This window comes from Danio rerio, chromosome 22, assembly GCF_049306965.1.
Source record: "Danio rerio strain Tuebingen ecotype United States chromosome 22, GRCz12tu, whole genome shotgun sequence".
NCBI lineage: Eukaryota > Metazoa > Chordata > Actinopteri > Cypriniformes > Danionidae > Danio > Danio rerio.
This window is the reverse complement of record NC_133197.1, coordinates 6,734,360-6,752,921: the sequence shown is the minus strand read 5'-3', so window position 1 is coordinate 6,752,921 and position 18,562 is coordinate 6,734,360. Positions and strand designations below refer to the sequence as shown.

Genomic DNA, 18,562 nt, shown 5'->3' with positions numbered 1-18,562 from the left:
TGGGTAAACATGGTACAGGACAATGTGAGTTTTGTGGACAAGAAGAGATAGTTGAACATGTTATATTACACTGCATGAAGTATTAAGGGAGAGGAGAGAACTTAGTAGGAATTTTGAAGATATAAAAGTTCAGTCCAAATCAGATGATAATCTTAAAAAATAACTCAGGAAATAATGTTTTACCCTTTTATTGCAATATCTTAAAACTTGTCATTTATGGGGGAGGGTTTAATAAAAGAAAGCATGTGGGGGTTAAGTCATAATGATCCACACTCCATACCAGTTGGTGGCGGAAACCATTTTGTTGTTTGTCAACCGCCATTAAATCGAAGCAGAAGAGTGCAAAGCTTCTGGCATCTGAAACAGGTGTTTATGATAGGATATAATAATTTAAGTTAAAAGGTAAAGGGAATAAAGTTAAATATAACCAAGTAGTGGAAGTAAAAGTAAGAGTAAGAGCAATGTGGTGGTTATTATTATTATTATTATTATTATGGTTTTAGTGTAAATAGTAGTATGAGTGTATTATGGTTATTATTATAACATGGGAGTAGGGGAGAGGTGTGTATGTAAGTATGTATGTGTGTGTATGAGAAGGGGTGGGAAAGAGGGAAGTGGGGGGAATGATTAGTCTGTAAACCTAACCTCTGGTCCACACTCCGGAGCTGAAGGTGGCGGTAATGCACCAAAACGCTGGATGCCAACCGCCGTAAAATTATTAGAAGAAGAAGAAGAAGAAAAACAAAGCTTCTGGCAGACGGGATGGACGCGTGGGTGGATATAGCAAACAGTTGAAACAGTAACGTTACAAGTCGAGCCTAAACGATATAAGCTGTGTTTTTTGCATCTGTTTCACACAGGTTTAAGATGTAACATGCAATTACAAAACGAGACGGGTTTGTTTTGTTGTTATGTTTGTAGTAACGTTGGTTTCGTTTTTACTGGAGCTAATGAGCTAACGTTAGTGGAACCATTGAATTAATCGAAATGTTAAAAAGTGGAGGGAAATATGTTTGGAAGCTTTGTCACACGATGTCTATTGTGTGTTTTTCTCTTGAATGGTAAGCCATTAATTTATGACTTGTCTTTATATGATTAACGTTAGCTAATGTTATGTTGTCGACAGGGCCGGCCTAAGCAGGATTTTATTTGGGGCCCCCTTGGTGCAAACAATATGACAAATTATCGTCAATCCTTGATTATTCGCACACTATACATTTAAAACCCATATTATCGATTTTATTCGCTGTAGCTGTGTTGCTTACATCGAAAAATATTTGTTTTAAGACAATTCTAAATATTATTCTGCAGAAACAACTTTCTATTGATCCCACTTTTTTATAGGACTACTTGCCACAAATCTAAACAATTACACACAAAATATTAATATGAGCTGGCAGAAACAAAAACAGCTGGAAGTAGCCAATAGCATACATTTTAAATATTTTTTAATATTATTCAGTCACAAGATGCTGCCAAATGTGACAATGAAGATAAATTTTTTTTAATTGGATATAAATGTTAACACTGATAAAAAAAAAATCGTATTGTATTTTGTAGTTCAAATAACTTAAATCTGTTTAAATTAAAATCAAATTTAATCGGGAAGCATTTTCTAGACATACTCGCATATCAATCAAATTACTAAATATGTACAAAAATTGTTCAGTTTTCAGAAATAATTCTAAATAAAGTGAATTTTTTTTTTGGTAGAACAAATTAATCTGCCAATGAGATAAGTAAAATAATCTTATTTAAAACCTAAAACAATATATATATTTTTTTATTTACCCTAATTGTCAGATTATTGAGCTTTTTTTTTTAATGAAAAATCCACATAATTTTGACCAAAAAATCTGTCCAGAAAATGTTCATTGGTTTAAGAATTTTTAGTTATTTGGACTAAAAACCACACAAAAACTAAAAGAAAGAAAATCATGTTTGCAGTGTATTTACCAATTGTATACATCAGAAGCTTATTTTTTTTATCACCAAGTTTATGAAAAAGAGTTTATGACTTAAAATAGCACATCTCTATCACAGCAGCAGAATCTCAAGTTACTGGAATATGCATTTAAGAAAATAAAACTGTCAAAATAGTAATTTATTGCATTCTGTAAACGTAAAACACTTATTACAACTTGACGAACTAATTTTATGTAAACATGGAAACATTTTATGCTTAGCCCTGGTTTATTTTTAATTAAAAAAAAAAAATTATTTCACACTATTTTTTCAACTGATCAGAATGCTCTGAGAGGTGAGCACAGACTCCTCTGAGCAGTGGAGAACATTAGTTATTTACTCATCTATTTAAGTTTTTTAATTCCCCTAATTTTTTTTGCCAAAATACCATCTACAAGACTTTGACAAGGTCTATAAGAGTCAAATAAACGCAAGGCCCTTCAAATTATATGTTCATGTCCTATTGATATCTTTATCTAATATATTTGGCGGAGTTAAAAAGTTTGAGCACATATAAGAAGTTGCACTGCCTGCGGGCACGCGCGAGCGATATAGCGAAGTGAAAGCGCGTCTGTATGAAAGAAACTAGTGGCCATCCGTATGATGGGTCATACACTGCAAAAAAAAAAGGCTTTTCTTATTTAGATTTTTTCTTGTTTCGAGTTAAAATATCTACAAATTCAGCTAAATAATCTGTTAATGGGGTAAATAAAATAATCTGATCACAAATCGAAAAACAAGATTATTTCGCTTACCCTATTGGCAGATTATTTTGCTTGAAAAACTCTTTATTTTGACAATATTTCTTAAAACAAGACAATATGTTTTGCTTGTCTAGAAAATGCTCCTTGATTTAAGAACTTTTAGATATTTCGACTAGAAACATGAAAAAATCTTAGTAAGAAAAGCGTTTTTTGCGGTTTACTGCTGTTTTAAATGGTAATATTTGCATAGCTTCCAGGACATCTGAATTTAACCATGTGATAGTGGGATTTGGGAGGTTTTGAAATGGTATAGAGGTAAAGTTGGTTTCATATTTGCACATTCGTTCAATAAGCAGTCTCTATATTGTTTACCATGTTACTTTGAATATTCGATCGGAATTAGCATGCAAGTATGACTTTAAAACAGCATTAACACTATCTAATTCACTGTGAACAATGTTGTACTTTGATAGTCATTGGCTGCTAATATGTTTAGCCTATTTAGAATTTGCAAAGAACACTTTTCTGAAATTATATTGATAAGGTAAATTTCTGAATATCCGGATATAAAACAAACTTTACCCAGTCAAGATTTAGATAAAAGCTAACTTCAGGAAGAAGGATAGATTTTAAAACTTAGCCAAAATTAAATGCAAAATTAGGGCTGCACAATGTATTGTTTCAGCATTGATATCATAATGTGTGTCTGTGATAGACAAATCATAGTGTATGCAATGTTGAGTTTGGTTTATAGTTGATCCTCAATTGAGAATATATGAGATTTGTAACAGAGTGAAACTTTGTCATTTACATGTGTTATAAAGGCTTTTCAAGAGAGTTAATAGCAGTCAGGCACAATAATGTCTACAACATTTACAACTTTACTGAATTATTAACACAATGAATGAAGACTATACAGCATCATTTTACACTTCATTATTCAATTTCTGTACCTAAATACTGTTTGATTCTTCTGGCAAACCATAAAGCACTGTTTATTTACAAATAAATACAAATGCTAAATACAGCCCTAATACAAATGCAGTATTTTTTATTAGTAGTTGTAATGTATCAGACTTGGTATTTGTGAATCCTAATATGGTGGGAAGTTATGTTACAGTCTTTCCCTCTGAGTTGAATCATATATACAAATAAAAACAAATGAGGAAAAAAAAATGTAAGGCTGGATTAGATTTTGTTTTTGTGTATAAACAAAGATATTTAAGTATGCAGGGGCGTATATACACAATATGATTGTTTGGTGTTTATTAAGTGAATATCATGCATGAGAGTAATGCAAGTTTGTCGGATTATTGGATGTATAAGCCAGTGATTATCTGCAGTTTGTTTGCATATTAAGAGTCCAGGGGTCCATTCTTTGTATGTGGATTACTCGGTTAGCTTGACGATTTTATCTGATCCAGGATCGTTTCGTTCTTCAAAACTGATCCGAGAGATGTTGTTCTGGTAGCTCAAACCTGCTTGGGAGCAGGCTTATTTCATATAAACAGGATTAGATTGACTCATTATAAGCAAAGGTAATATACTCAAAATATGTACTGAATGCTGATATTTTCTTACTGTAGTAAACTATAGATTATATACACTTTTTAAAATGGTTAGAAAAGTTATTATATAAGGTATATTAAATAACTAATAATATTTATGTTTATATTCATGTACATTTAGAAAGATTTGAAATAAAACATTCTTGTGTTGTTGTTTTTTTACGATGCAAAATTAATTTAAATTCCTTGTGCCAATTATGAAATTACTATAGGCCTAGGCTACTATAGTAAAGAAAATTTGATCTAAAATGTAAAACTAAATACATATCTAAATACTCTTGACAGATGAAAGTGTAAAGCCTGCAACCCACAACTAAGGTGGACCGTTATTGCGTATCATATTTAACAAACCGATTGCTATGAATTTTATATAATTTTTCTCGCATGGATAATTGAATATTAATCAGGTGTTGTGCCATCAGCCAATCTTTGCATTGCTGATCATGATTTCGAGGATCGATAGATCAGTCCTTCACAACACATGCAGCGATCTCAGATCAGTTTATGATGTCATTTTAATCTGAACTTGTTTGAAGAACCAAATTAGACAGATCAGTTATCAAGATTAAAACATCCAGGATCTGCCAAATAATCTAAGATCATTTAAGCCATTTACGAAGTATGGACCCCTGCTCACTGAAAGCTCTTTTAACCTGTAGAGAAAAAATGCAGCACTTTTTTGTTGAATATTTTTTGTCCAGATATCACAAAATCAATTTATTTTTCTCTTTTCAGGTCTGTCTTTTACCTCAGACCCGTTATTAGTGAAGGAAGGACAATCTGTCACTTTATGCTCTAATATTAATCTAGACCAAAATGATATTAAAATTATGTGGTATTTTGATGATGTGCGCATTGCTGACATCAATGCAGTTAATAACGGTAAAACCTGTTTAAATGATCAGTGTAAAACGAGATTTAGTGACAGACTGAAGCTGCATCAACAGACTGGATCTCTAATAATCACAAACACCAGAACCACAGACTCTGGAGATTATAAATTGATGATCACAGGAAACGACAACTACAGTGAAAAGATCTTCAGTGTTTCTGTCAGTGGTGAGTGTTATCTTTTAATTAATATTAAATGTAGTTAAATGTTTGAATCAAGTAAAAAGGAAAAAAAAAGAGAGAATGCTTTATCTCGTAACATGAGCAATGTTATCTGCCTAAAATTTGTTCACTACAAACTAGGGTTGGGCATCTAAGCTATAATGCCGATCCGATACGCATCTCAATACAAAGAATACGATCCGATATATTAGCGATACATTTGTGACATTATGATACAACACGATACGATTTACACCCATATCACAATACAATGCGATAATTCAGCACTAACTTATTAGATCAAGTTTATGAGATGATTTAAGAAAGGATGCTGTGCCATTGAAGGAGTTTGATTATTTATTAAGTAAAACCAAGACTTTTTTTACAAACTGGCTTTTCTCTCAGAGCCAGTGTCAGTTTACAGTAGAGGGCCATTTTAGAACCTATAGCACATATTATTTAAGTATTTTCAAGATAAACAGAATGTATAAGTGCAATATATGTTATAAATGTATATATTTGCACTTTTTCAACATAAATGTTTACCATTGCACAACAAGAATTGTGATTTAACTTTTCAACTATGAAAACAAGTTTTATAAAGATATATTGTGCCACTGAATATTCAAAACTTAAGGTGGTGAACTAGCAGTGTTATGCTGCTTTGAAACATCACTGTCACTGTAAACAACAGGCTAATAAAAATATAAATAAATAAAAATTAACAGGAGGAGGTGTTTAAAACCTTCGTTCTCCGTGACACTAGGCTGAATTTCTTTGCAGATGAACAAGGCAATAGCATTCGTTATTGGCGTAGAGCGAGCAGAACTGTTGCGCATGGAGAAAACTTTCACTGCTTTTCTCACCACTTTTGGAACTGGTAGCTACAGTTGAAGCAGAGCAGGAAGCCGGGGATGCAGGAACACTGGAAGATGCTTCCACAACAACACTGAGGCGCCGCTTCAAGTGAGATGTTCAAATTTGCACATTTTGCAAATTGCATCTGTCCTGTCAAGTCGTCCATCCTTTTTGCAGAATGCATAATGTTGCCATACTTTAGATTTAAAACTCAGTGAGGAATAAAATGTTTGTTTTGCTTCTCGCGCTTTCTGAGGCGCACCACTAGCTTCATCCGCACACCTGATACACTGAGTTGTAGTGTAGGTGTACACATCCGCAAGCTCGTTGCTAATGCATACTTTATGTAGCTCGATTAAATTATGCGCCAAAAACAGGTTGACAACACTTGTTAATAAATAAAAAATACATTCTATATTAAAAATATAAGTTGTATGTTGGAAAAACCAATGCATCTCGCAAAAATCTATGCATCTCGATTTGCTTCCAAAATTTCATTCATCCTCTGCTGCTCAACCGATGCACTCGCATGACCGCGTATCGATACATATCGGTTAATCTTCCCATCCCTACTACAAACACATTTCCAAGACATTTGTTATTAACATGAACAGTTCAGAAAATGATTTGCACTAGTCCTAAATAAACCCAGCCAAATTTTCAATGTATTTGCTTTTTAAATTATAAATAATAAATGAGTGTAATTTAAGTGTTGAATGTAATTGGTAAACAAAATTAGTTTAGTAAGTATCTTCAGATAAACATGAAGATACATGGGTATAAAATTATGTTATTGATAGTTGTAAATAAGTGTTGTTTATTTATGTTATATTATGAATTAAGACATACTGTTAACTGTTCATGAATTATTCTTTTCTTTAGGTGGGGCTGGTAATGGCTTAGATGAAGTGTTTGTGATGGAGGGGGATTCAGTCACTCTACTTGCTGATGTAAGAGCCGACCATGACAGAAGTGTGTGGTATTATAATGAGATTCGCCTCGCTAAGATCAATGGAGGTCAGAGTAGCATCTGTACAGATTATCAGTGTAAAAAGGGATTTGGTGACAGACTGAAGCTAGATAATCAGACCGCATCTCTGACCATCATGAACATCAGAGAAACAGACGCTGGACTTTATAAATTGATAAAACGCAACAGTGACAAAATCTTCAGTGTTGTTGTTTGTGGTGAGTCATTTAAAAGCAGTTTATATGTTTAAACTGTATTTTTTGAAACTTTTGATTGTGCATTATCATACTGTCAGTTCAGAATTCCAATGTTATATCTTCTTCAAAAGGATCCTAAAGCAGCTGTTTGTATGTTTCAGGTGTTCCTGGTACTCAGGATCAAATTAAGAAAAATCTAGTGAGGGATGGAGAATCCGTCACTATAAATCCTGGTGTGTTAAAAATACCAAATAACTGAACATGCATTTCTTATTAAGTGCCTAATGTATTTTCCTGACAGACTTTTGTTGTTGTTGTTGTTATTAGAGTGTTATTAATTCTTCCTCTTGAGAATTGGTGTTATTTAAAATGATTAACTTCCAAAGTGCTCAAAATGCAACAGAATGACAATTGTTCAAAAAGGCATAAATGCAACAAAAATGTATTAAAACATTAATTATGATTCTATTTAAGCATCTAATGGCATTAATTAGTGATGCACATTACAATCTTAATTTATAAACAAAAGATAAAATGGTCATAAATATGCACAAATTAGCTGTTTTTTTATTCAATTAAAACAAATAAACTGTTTTAACATTTGGTTTTCACATAAATCTATTTGAATGTCAAATATGTAGTCTACATGCATAGACAAGTAAATTAATGTGTACTCAAGTTTTAGATATGGGATTTCACAGGTGAATTTGGTCATTCCAATTTAAAGCCTGTGCTGCTAGTAAAGTACAGTTTATTAGCTGGTTCATCTGCCTCTTTGAAAATTATAGAAACCTATAATCAGTATTAGACGAAACTAACTCTACAACCCTAGTGTACAGTATGTAGACAACTATATCTGACTATTAAAAGTCCATATTCATTTCACTCACTGATATTTACAGATGGTTTAAAAGTGGAAAATGACATGGCAGCAGCAGCTATGTTGACTGACCTGAGTTTTGTTGCTGACATGGCATTAACTAAAAATAAATATGAATGCGATGAAGCTGGTACAACTGAGCTTCACCTTTAATTTCTTACACTTTGTACTATGAGATCATTAAGTCAGAAAAAGAAAGAATTATGTCTGATTCTGATTTCTGGCTGGTCGATCGGTGCATTAAACTTATTAGCTAGAAGTGTCTCTAAGATACACTTTCACTTTTCACATACACTTTACAATTAAATTTTATTATTTTTTTTTTGTAAATTATAAATTATTAACTTGCTGCATATTTTTTCATACATACAAAAAAATGCACTTCAAATTCTACTACATTACAAAAAGCTGTGAATATTAATGAAATTTCAGTATACCTGAGAAGATTGTCTTTCTTAATGTTACAGACAGGTCTTCAGCTGCTGTTGCTCGTATACATTTTGTTGGTGCTGCTGCTGCTGCTGTCCTGCTGCTTGTGGCTGTTGTGATCATCATTGTCAAATGGAGGAAGACGCGGCCATATTCGGTAAAATAAACTGAATTGCTACATGATACTACTAAAAGCAGGGACTATGGATCTAGTTTTGTGTGATAGTCTATAAATACATATAATTAAATATAAATGTAAAATTTAAATAATTGTAATATAAATTTAACTTTAAAGCTGTATATATTGGCAGTGTTAGGATTAATGTGTGAAGGTAATGTGAAATACTTACTGCTTTTTAAGGACTGTAACTGTTAAAGTAACACACTTTTCTATTTTCAGGAAAATAAGAGTAAAGCCATATATTGTCAGCACTTTTCGCAATGCTGTACAACAGTCCTTTATGGCTAAGCTTGAACATCAATAATTTTTTAATCATCAATAAAGCATGTCATCACTAAAACATATAAATACAATCCATACTCTTATATAGTGGATAAAAATTGATTTAAAGAGTTGGTATTTTTATTAGTATTTAAAAAATATGTAGAATTGGTAAATTCAAAAGAAAATGTTTTTTTCAATAGCCACATTTCCACTTTCAGGCCAGTGCCAGCCAGGGCTTTTATCGGGCTGGGCCGGGCTAATCGCCTGTGAGGTTGAGCAGTGAGGCCGGAGTCATGTCGCGTTTCTACTGTCGGGCTAGTAGCTCGCAGTGTGTCACGCAAACCCTGCCCCCAGAACATCCCCCGAATGTCACGCAACCAGCCCACTTCAGCAGGAATCAGGCAGATAAAGCACATCATCTTGAAACCATTCAAATGAAGCTGTTAGCAGACCACTGTAATCCAGAAACATGGGTCCACTCGCCAGTGGTGCTCTCATCACAGGAAAATGGAAACAAAATTTCATTGTGACACATTTATAAATGCTGCATTACAGCAAACGCTGACGACCCATGTCTCCAAACTGTTTTAATTACGGTTGTTAACACAAGGTTGTGTCTCTCTGCCGTCTGAACACAGTAACGGGTAAAAAGAGTCTTCGAAGCTATCATGCATATTAATGAAGTGGCACCTCATTCACAATAGAGCACGCTGATTAATTTAAACCAAGTCTTTTTCATGAAATAAGGATAAACTCAAAAGACGTCACGTTGTACTGACCGGTACAGACATTCAGTCTCCACGCTGGAATTTACACAATGATCTCCTTGCCGTGATGTAGCTTGAAATTTTATTTTTAAACCGGAAGAATTTGTTCGAAATAACACAAAAATAGCAACCAATTTTTACTTTTTAGTGAGATATGTGTGTCCTAATAGTGTTTTTAGCAGCGTGGGACACACAAATGACTGTCAACATCTTAAAACATGTGTTTTTGTGTTTCATGACCCTTTAAAATCTGAGATAGAATTTGAGCTTGAAATGAATGGTTTAGTTAAAATAACACCGAGATATTCACTCTGCTTTTCTTTAAAATCACTAATCCATTTTTTTTTGTTACTATGGAAGTGAATAAGCAGTCATATTTGCTTGTTTTTTACCTTCTGTGAATCTGTTTTCTTACAGGGAGCCATCTCTGCTGTGGAAAGTGAGAGTTCATGACAGTCACTGACAGTGTAATCAAGAACAAGGTCCAATCACAATTCTACCCCTCATGGTTCGTTTACACCAGATGGTGATGATGAAGCATCTAGAATAAGTGATTTACTTGTTAAGTCAATGCAAAGACTTGATTAGACATCCTTTGGTGAGTTTCGAGAGATTAAAGCAATTCGAGCACATGATATAAAGTGAATTAAGCTTAACCAAGTGGGTGCTGCACACTGGTGGTGGTGTGGAGAGACCCCTCTCCTGATTGTGAAGCGCTTTTGGTGTTTGGCCATACACAATAAATGCGCTATATAAATTCAAATTATTAAAAAAATCTAAACTTTTGTGGACATATACATATGCAATAACCAATAAGGAGCTTGCTCTAGTAGGGGTGTGATATTGATTTGCACCTGTAGTTGGTGTCATGAAGGGAAATCTTCCTGCTGACATGGGACAACAGCTCATCAAACTGGGACCGGCTGAGTCGGAAGTACAGCTTAAAGCATACGTCAGCCAGGCACATCTTCTGGAGGAGTTGGATCCAGACAGAGCACTAAACAAATGTATGCCATTTTCAGCCTTCCTAAAGCACATAAAGTACAGCTACTCTCTCAAAAAAATTCATCTCAGTCATTTAGTAATGAAACTGGAGTCTCCAGGCAGACAGAAGCCCCTACCGTGACGCTAATCACAATCTAGTGTGAGGTGAATTTGACACATGAATGTAGCAAGTGCAAAATAGCGCACTCTATTTGCGTAAGCCGCATCTAGTGAGAGCGCCCCATTAGCATTTCTACTTCTCCCTCAGATTGCTCACTCACATGAAGGGGTAGGGGTCTCCCAATTCTTTTTTGCTTGAAGGGTTACGGTTAAGGCCATATAGCCCTAAGATTTTTCAGAACCACACTACAAACGAAGGCATATGAGACATTTCTATGAATACACCTGCAAACATGACACACAAATGTTGAAAAAAGGCATTAATAAGGTTTTTTAAAATAAACATATATCTCCTTTCTTACATTCATACCAGCATTAATGTGTCCCAGTCATTATCTTAGAAGAAACATTTAAAAAATAATAAATAAAGCTAAGCTCTGTAAACAATAGTGGCTTTTACTAAAATAGACACACAAATGAACACACTGCTAGCAATGAAACAAATAATGCATGATGTTTTTAGTATATTTATAGTTATTAAACTATTGCAGTTACAAGTTAGTAGGACATCTCTGTTTGCATTACTGGTTTGACATCTACCATTGTATCCTATTTATCCATTTACAACCTATTGAGAGTTATAATTTACCATAAGTTAATTATGACCAGAGATTCGTTTTTTGCCAATGTGGCTCATACTTCAACACACGAGCCCTCCACAAATATGCAGTTGTGAATTTGAAAACTGCTGTTTTACTCTAAATAATAATCTGGGTGCTTTATGGAAGTCTGCCCTTCATATTCATGTATAGCTTAATGTTTAAATTTTGTTTATAAGGGAAATGTTGATTCAGAAGCAATGAATGCAGATTCAGATTCTTCATTTAGAATGCAGATGCACTGCCTGAATATTGAATGCTGTTAGTTGCTAGTATTGTCACTCTGCTGCTATACGTAAAAAAATGTGCCTTAAACACTAATCTCTGAGCGTGTTTTCATTACTTTTTTTATTTTTTAGTTTACATTCAATCTCATGGAGAAGCACAAATGTTACCCTGGAGCACATGACTAGTTTGAACATGCAAGGATATATTGATTCTAGCAATAACCAAAAATACATTGTACATTATTTTATAAAAAAAAAAAAAAAGTAAAGTCCATGAAGCTATATTGTTAATTTTCTACTTTTAAATATATTATAATTTTTTGATAAATATTTTCAAACTGTTGTAGCTCTGCCAAATATCCCACCCTATCAAACCATCAATCAAGCCAAAAATGCTTCTAGATGATACATAAATCTGATATGATTAATGTACGCTTGTGGTCACTACAAAGACCATGGTCACAAATACTGTACATCTAAGATGAAAATTGGCAGAATCTATGGAAAATAAAGCAGTTTTTGTGTTTTAAATACAGAATAATTCAGCATACGTTTATGTATATGCACTCAATTGTATTGTCATTTGTGTTCCTCAGTCTTTTCGTTTGTTTTTGTGACTGCCAATTGTGCCAATCGATTTAATATGTAAATTAACGAATATAAGTGCTTCTATTTAAATAAAAGTGCCTGTGCAATTGTAAACTTATGTATGTCGTTCTTATTATTTAGGAATTCTCCACTGATGAACACACAAACACACACACACATCCAACGCAGAATGGAAAAACCTTGCTGTTCTCCATTCTCAAAAAGAAATGTTTGCAACTGAAGAAAATCAGAGATAGTATGCTTGATAATTAATTCTTTTAATGATACTGCAAACTTTTATTAATACATTTTGTTATCATATTGATTCACAGTGTTGGGGTAACTTGCCCCAACACTGCTGATCCCTGACTGCTGCCACCAGCATTGTGATCTCATTTATTTTTATATTCCTCTACAACGTTGAAGTGAATACTGATGCATCCCAATACTATTTTGTATATTTCTATATTATATTCTTCTATATTTAACATTTTAAATTAGTATTTTATAGTTACACTGGTGGTCTGCTATATATAAATTAAAAGTTCCACACTCTTAATGGCATATTAAAAGAGAACATTCTTTTATGGTTTCTATTTTTTTCTGTTTGGTTATTATTGGGGATATTAACTAAATTAGAATGTTGTGGAAGTGTTCTATTTAACAAAAAACTAATGTTCTTAACCAATTCTTGCTCCCTTACAGTTTTATAGTTCTTATTACATCAATCAAGCTGACTTTAAAAAAATATGTTTCACTTTCTATAACGTGTTTTAGGTTGATAAATCAGACTAACTGACTAAATAAGTTAACGAAAACATTTCAGTCGACTTTTTGTCTTTTTTTTCATAGGAGAATGTTACATGCAGGTTTTTTTGTAATGAAGAGAACCTTTCAGGCAATGTTCTAATAATCTGTAAAGAATGTTCAAAATTAATGTCTAGAAAAAATTCCTGGCTAACCAAAAGTGAACATTTTGGGGACAAAAAAGACATTCAGTACTAGAAATGGATTTAATTATAACAAATAAATGCAGGTAAAACGCATTGCAAATGCACAAGATGGTAGTAAAAGTGGGAGAGGTTTAGGTAAAAGGGTTTTAATTAATAACATTTAATTATAACAATATTATTTATTTAATGTAATACATGTTACAGTTGATAAAAACATGTTTGGTAAGTATTTTTGAATGCATTATTAGGCAATTTTTGACAAGATGATTGAAAAGGTAGAGTGTTTTTTGTCTCTAATTGATAAAGTTTTATATATATATATATATATATATATATATATATATATATATATATATATATATATATATATATATATATATGTAGTGTGTGTGTGTGTATATGTATATATATATATATATATATATATATATATATATATATATATATATATGTGTGTGTGTGTGTATATGTATATATTTGTGTGTGTGTGTATGTGTATATATGTGTGTGTGTGTGTATGTATATATATATATCTCGCAGGAGGTTCCATTCCTGGGCTCTTGTACTTACAAAAAGATTTACGTTCGAATATCTTCACACGGTAACAGGTGCGTACATTATGCAATCCTCCTCTTTACTTTTCTGTTTTGAAAAAAAAAAAAATCCATAATACAGCGTTTGTCAATATCACATGTTAAAAACACGTGAAACACAGAAAATGTATTTTTATTTTAAAAAAATTATACAACATAAAAATATTCCAAAACCACACGTTTCATGTGTGATTGAAACATGGAGCTCATGTGACACTTGAAAATGGCAGTATTCTCATTTATTCATTCATTCATTTTCTTTTCGGCTTGGTCCCTTTATTAATCCGGGGTGGCCACAGTGGAGTAAACCACCTTTATAGTATTCTATTATCACATTAATCAAAACATCTCAAATCAAATATAAATGCTAGTTTTAAACTTAGCTTAAGGTAGATCTATACTCAAATGTATCTGATGTGCTGCTGAAGTGATACAAAAACACAATAAAGATTCATATAAAATCAACGTACCTCTTTGTTGAACACAGGCTCACTGTATATGATCTGCTCTGACTGAATCTCAGCTGTTTGAACAGGAGTCGATTGTCTTAAGATGTGATTCTTCAGTATATACACATTAGTATCAAATCAAATGACATTTACAGCTTTATGTTTTCCCCATATAAAAAGTTATTAACAGAGTATTATCATGTTTGTCTTTACGCTAAAGTACATTCAACAAAAGTCATTTGCATTAATTGTATTTCATGAAATTATTCAGCTTAATGAGTTATTATACCCCAAACTAAATTATATTCAGTTATGATTAGGCATCTACAAACACTGTATATACATTTATATGCATCAAAACAACAAATTACTATACGATAGATACTATAAATGTATAAGAATTTAACGTCTTCACACCTTCTTGATCAGTTTTTCTGTGTTTCCTGTAGATCAAGATCACAACTAAAGATCCAATCAGCAGAGATCCAGCAGAAATCAACAGAGGTACAAATACAGGAGAACCTGAAGCAGACATTAGTAAGACAGTCATTAGTAAGTGTGAATTTATACTCGTACTGTGTATATTAATGCTGTCGTACCTGGACATGGCTGACAAAGTGTGTTAATGTCCAGATGTGTGGTCTGGTTGCTGATGGTGTTGTTGATCACACAGCTGTAGGTGTTGTTATCCTGATATTCCACCTCCAGAGGTAGAGAGAGACTGATGCTGAGATCAGACACACTGATGCTGGACAATACACTGTTTCCTTTGTACCAGGAGAGACTCACAGCACTCACATTCACCACTGAACACAACACTGAACAATTATACTGGGATGAGGAACACTGAGAAGAGTTGAGGACAGGAGCAGGCAGATGAGCTGAAACATTAGAGAACATAAGATAGATGTTAACAAATCTAATACAATTCCTATTATGGATCCGTATTTGAATGCGTGTTAGAGTGTGTTTACTCTACACTTTTTGTGACCCTATGCTGGATCTTATGTTGCACCTGTTCATTTTTGGCAAAATGGAAACATGTTCTAGATTGATTTTTTTTTTTTAATGCCAGAAACTCATTCGAATATACTGTAAAGATCATTTTCTATGAAAATTTTTAGTAAATCTACTTTAAATAAATCTAAAATTAACTTTTTATTAGTATTATGCATTTTCTAGTCAACTTTTAAAGGTTATTTTCATAGCATTTAGATTTTTTAATCTTCAGATTACACATTTTTAAGTTGTTGCATCTACTTTTTTACATTTGTATTTAATATTTTTCCGTAACATAAATTTGGCTGTACTAGTTTTTTGGTCTGTTATTGTAAGTTATTTTGTTACATAAACTCTTCAGTGCTGACTAATCGAATGTACAGTTGAAGTAAGAGTTATTAGCCCCCACTTTTTTTTTTATTTATATTTCACAGAGTATGTTTAACTGAGCAAGGAAATTTTCACAGCATGTCTGATAATATGTTTTACTTCTGGAGAAAGTCTTATTTGTTTTATTTCAGCTAGAACAAAAGCAGTTTTAAATTTTTTAAAAGCCATTTTAAATGCAATATTATTAGCCCCTTTTAAGCTATATATTTTTCAACTGTCTAAAGAACAAACCATCATTATACAATAACTTGCCTAATTACCCTAACCTGCCTATCTAATTAACCTAGTTAAGGCTTTTAAATGTCACTTTAAGCTGTATTTGGCTAATAAAGTGGGTTGGGCGCCAGGGGTTAAAAAACCCCACTACAGTTTCTCAAATAATTCAATGAAATTAAAAATTAAGCTTCAATAAATGCATGATTAAATCAAGCAAACCAAAATCAAATTTTTAATCAAACAAACAAATCAATAAATTAATAAAGGAAAAAACAAAAACAACAAAGCAAACAAGCTTTAACTTCAACACATTTTAGTTAAACTCATCATAAACCAAACAAACGTAAATTTCCAGGCCCAGGCACAATACTTATTAATTACAAAACAATCAACAGGTGATACATTAATCAACCATAAAGATACAAATCAAGCAAACCAATTCTGAATATACAAAAATCAATATAAATCAAATTTACCCACAAACAAATAATAATAATATTTTGGGGCCAAACTCATCACACATTAACAAACTTGTATTACCCAATTATACACTTTTTTTTTTACACTGAAACATATCTAGTCTAATATTATTTACTGGCAAAGATAAAATAAATCAGTTATTGGAAATGAGTTATTAAAAACTATTATGTTTAGAAATATGTTAAAACATTTGACACTTGTCATGGTTTTGTGGTTCAGTTTCAAATTTAGTGCAATTTAATAAAATAATTGTACATTAATTGTACTGCCATCCATACCCTGGTAAATACAAAATAAACAGATCCAGACTGCTTAAATGATAAATAATACCAACTCGGGTACAATTGTAATGAAAGACAGTGCTTAGCATAATTGAGTACAGCCCATTAAATATATATATATATATATATATATATATATATATATATATATATATATATATATATATATATATATATATATATATATATATATATATAATTATTATTATTCATTTCTCTGTCAATAAACAGTGAATTTAAACAAAACAGATTTATTAAGTAGATATATTTATGGCAATAATATTTTAGTCACCAAACATATTTAGAAATTGAAAGATAATATGTTCAAATTCATGCAAAATCAATCAAAAATATATATATATATATATAAACTTAAACTAAATTATTTGCTTCTTGATTTTTCCTCTTTTTTTATTTGTATTTCATATTTTTCTATAATATAAATTTGGCTGTACTAGTTTTTGGACCGTTATTGTAAGTTACTTTGTTATACAAGCTCCAGATTTGGCTTCAGTACTGATTAATCTAATGTATATGCACAAATATAAAATTTAATAGCTTCCTATTAAAAATATGAATTCAAAAGATAGATCTGTGAGGTGTGTACTTGTATGTGCTGAGCACTGTATGCATGCAATTTAAACTCTTACTCAAATTTCAATACCTAAGTAATTTATAAAATCAGAATGATGGGAACAATGATCATTACTCACCATAGACAGAAATGCTGAATGTTTTTGTTGTCAGTAAAGCTCCAAGTATCTGTATTTCATAGTGTCCAGAATGTTCAGATCTGATGTTCATGATGGTTAGAGATCCAGTTTGATTATCCAGTTTTAGTCTGTCTCTGAATCTCCCATCCAGAGCATCATGTTTAATAGAGACCATTCCATCAGCTCCACTCATTTCAGCAATTAAAGACTTATTAGCTCCAAATTTCCAGAGAATGTCATCTTGATCATCTTCTTGTGTCTTCGTAACTTCAGAGTTTAGAGTGACTGAATCTCCCTCTGTCACAGACTTCACTTCATCACCAAACACACCTGCAAAACATTAAAGATAGATTTTAAACATTAATTATCACGATAGTGTAGAAAATAATGAGTAACACTAGCAGAGACACAAACACGTGAGCTTACTACTCTGGAACTGAAATAAATTACAATAAACAACAAAAGTATTTATAACTTACCGATTATACGGCACCAGCACAAACAGAACAAAACAAACACGCGAAACATTTTCAGATGTTCAGTGAAAAGTCGGATGTTATTCTGCACGACTGTTCACTAGTCAAAGTTAATCTCACATGATCTCTATCCTCCCCCTGACTGAGCTCAACCTTTATACACACATATACATACACACAATACTGCATACACTTAACATGTATATATATATATATATATATATATATATATATATATATATATATATATATATATATATATATATTAACCCATAACACAGGGTTAAACATCTATAACCTGAATATTTTAGTAAAAATGCACACTATAATTTAAAACATTGACCCAATGTTGGATGTTTCTACATTTGACCCACCCTTGGGCTTATACAACCCTGCATTTTAGACTTTCATTGTCTTTATATTATATTAATGATATTTTCTATTGCCCAACCTCAACCCCTAAATATAAACATTAGAGAAATCTGCATAACAGTAGATAAAGATACAGTAGAAGCATGTTTGGACCAATATCTAAGCCTTTTTAACTAAGCCTATTTGTCACTTGGCTGAGTTAACAATTAACATTGATTTAATTTTT

The 18,562-nt window shown here is 32.2% G+C and overlaps 2 protein-coding genes across 6 annotated transcripts in view; one reads left to right on the top strand and one right to left on the bottom strand.

Annotated features, from left to right (window-relative positions):
* si:dkey-19a16.7 overlaps positions 1-12,528 on the top strand; it is a 32,650-nt gene extending 20,122 nt beyond the window's left edge. For 2 of the 5 annotated variants that reach the window (XM_073937158.1, XM_073937159.1), the window contains exons 4-8: positions 4,973-5,296; positions 7,031-7,336; positions 7,477-7,548; positions 8,663-8,781; positions 10,254-12,528. In XM_073937158.1, the coding sequence (XP_073793259.1) occupies positions 5,068-5,296; positions 7,031-7,336; positions 7,477-7,548; positions 8,663-8,781; positions 10,254-10,289 (762 nt within the window). In that variant the 5' untranslated portion in view covers positions 4,973-5,067 and the 3' untranslated portion in view covers positions 10,290-12,528. Of the gene's footprint in view, positions 1-743; positions 1,062-4,972; positions 5,297-6,073; positions 7,337-7,476; positions 7,549-8,662; positions 8,782-10,253 lie in introns of those variants that run through there. The other 3 variants (XM_005161644.5, XM_073937161.1, XM_073937160.1) reach the window with 3 other exon arrangements.
* Positions 12,529-14,047: 1,519 nt separating this feature from the next.
* Positions 14,048-18,112, bottom strand: LOC141380154 (uncharacterized). Its single transcript, XM_073937150.1, has 4 exons — positions 17,968-18,112; positions 17,489-17,818; positions 15,009-15,290; positions 14,048-14,931 (listed from the first exon to the last, which is right to left on the bottom strand). Exons 1-4 carry the CDS (start codon positions 18,014-18,016, stop codon positions 14,780-14,782), a joined length of 813 nt encoding a protein of 270 aa, XP_073793251.1. The 5' UTR covers positions 18,017-18,112; the 3' UTR covers positions 14,048-14,779.
* Positions 18,113-18,562: the final 450 nt, after the last annotated feature.

Excerpts from the sequence above, each read along its gene's own strand:
- LOC141380154 (XM_073937150.1), bottom strand. The coding sequence starts at position 18,016 with ATGTTTCGCGTGTTTGTTTTGTTCTGTTTGTGCTGGTGCCGTATAATC. Across the intron at positions 17,819-17,967 it reads GTGCTGGTGCCGTATAATCG|GTGTGTTTGGTGATGAAGTG; the intron begins GTAAGTTATAAA and ends AATGTTTTGCAG. Across the intron at positions 15,291-17,488 it reads ATTCAGCATTTCTGTCTATG|CTCATCTGCCTGCTCCTGTC; the intron begins GTGAGTAATGAT and ends CTAATGTTTCAG.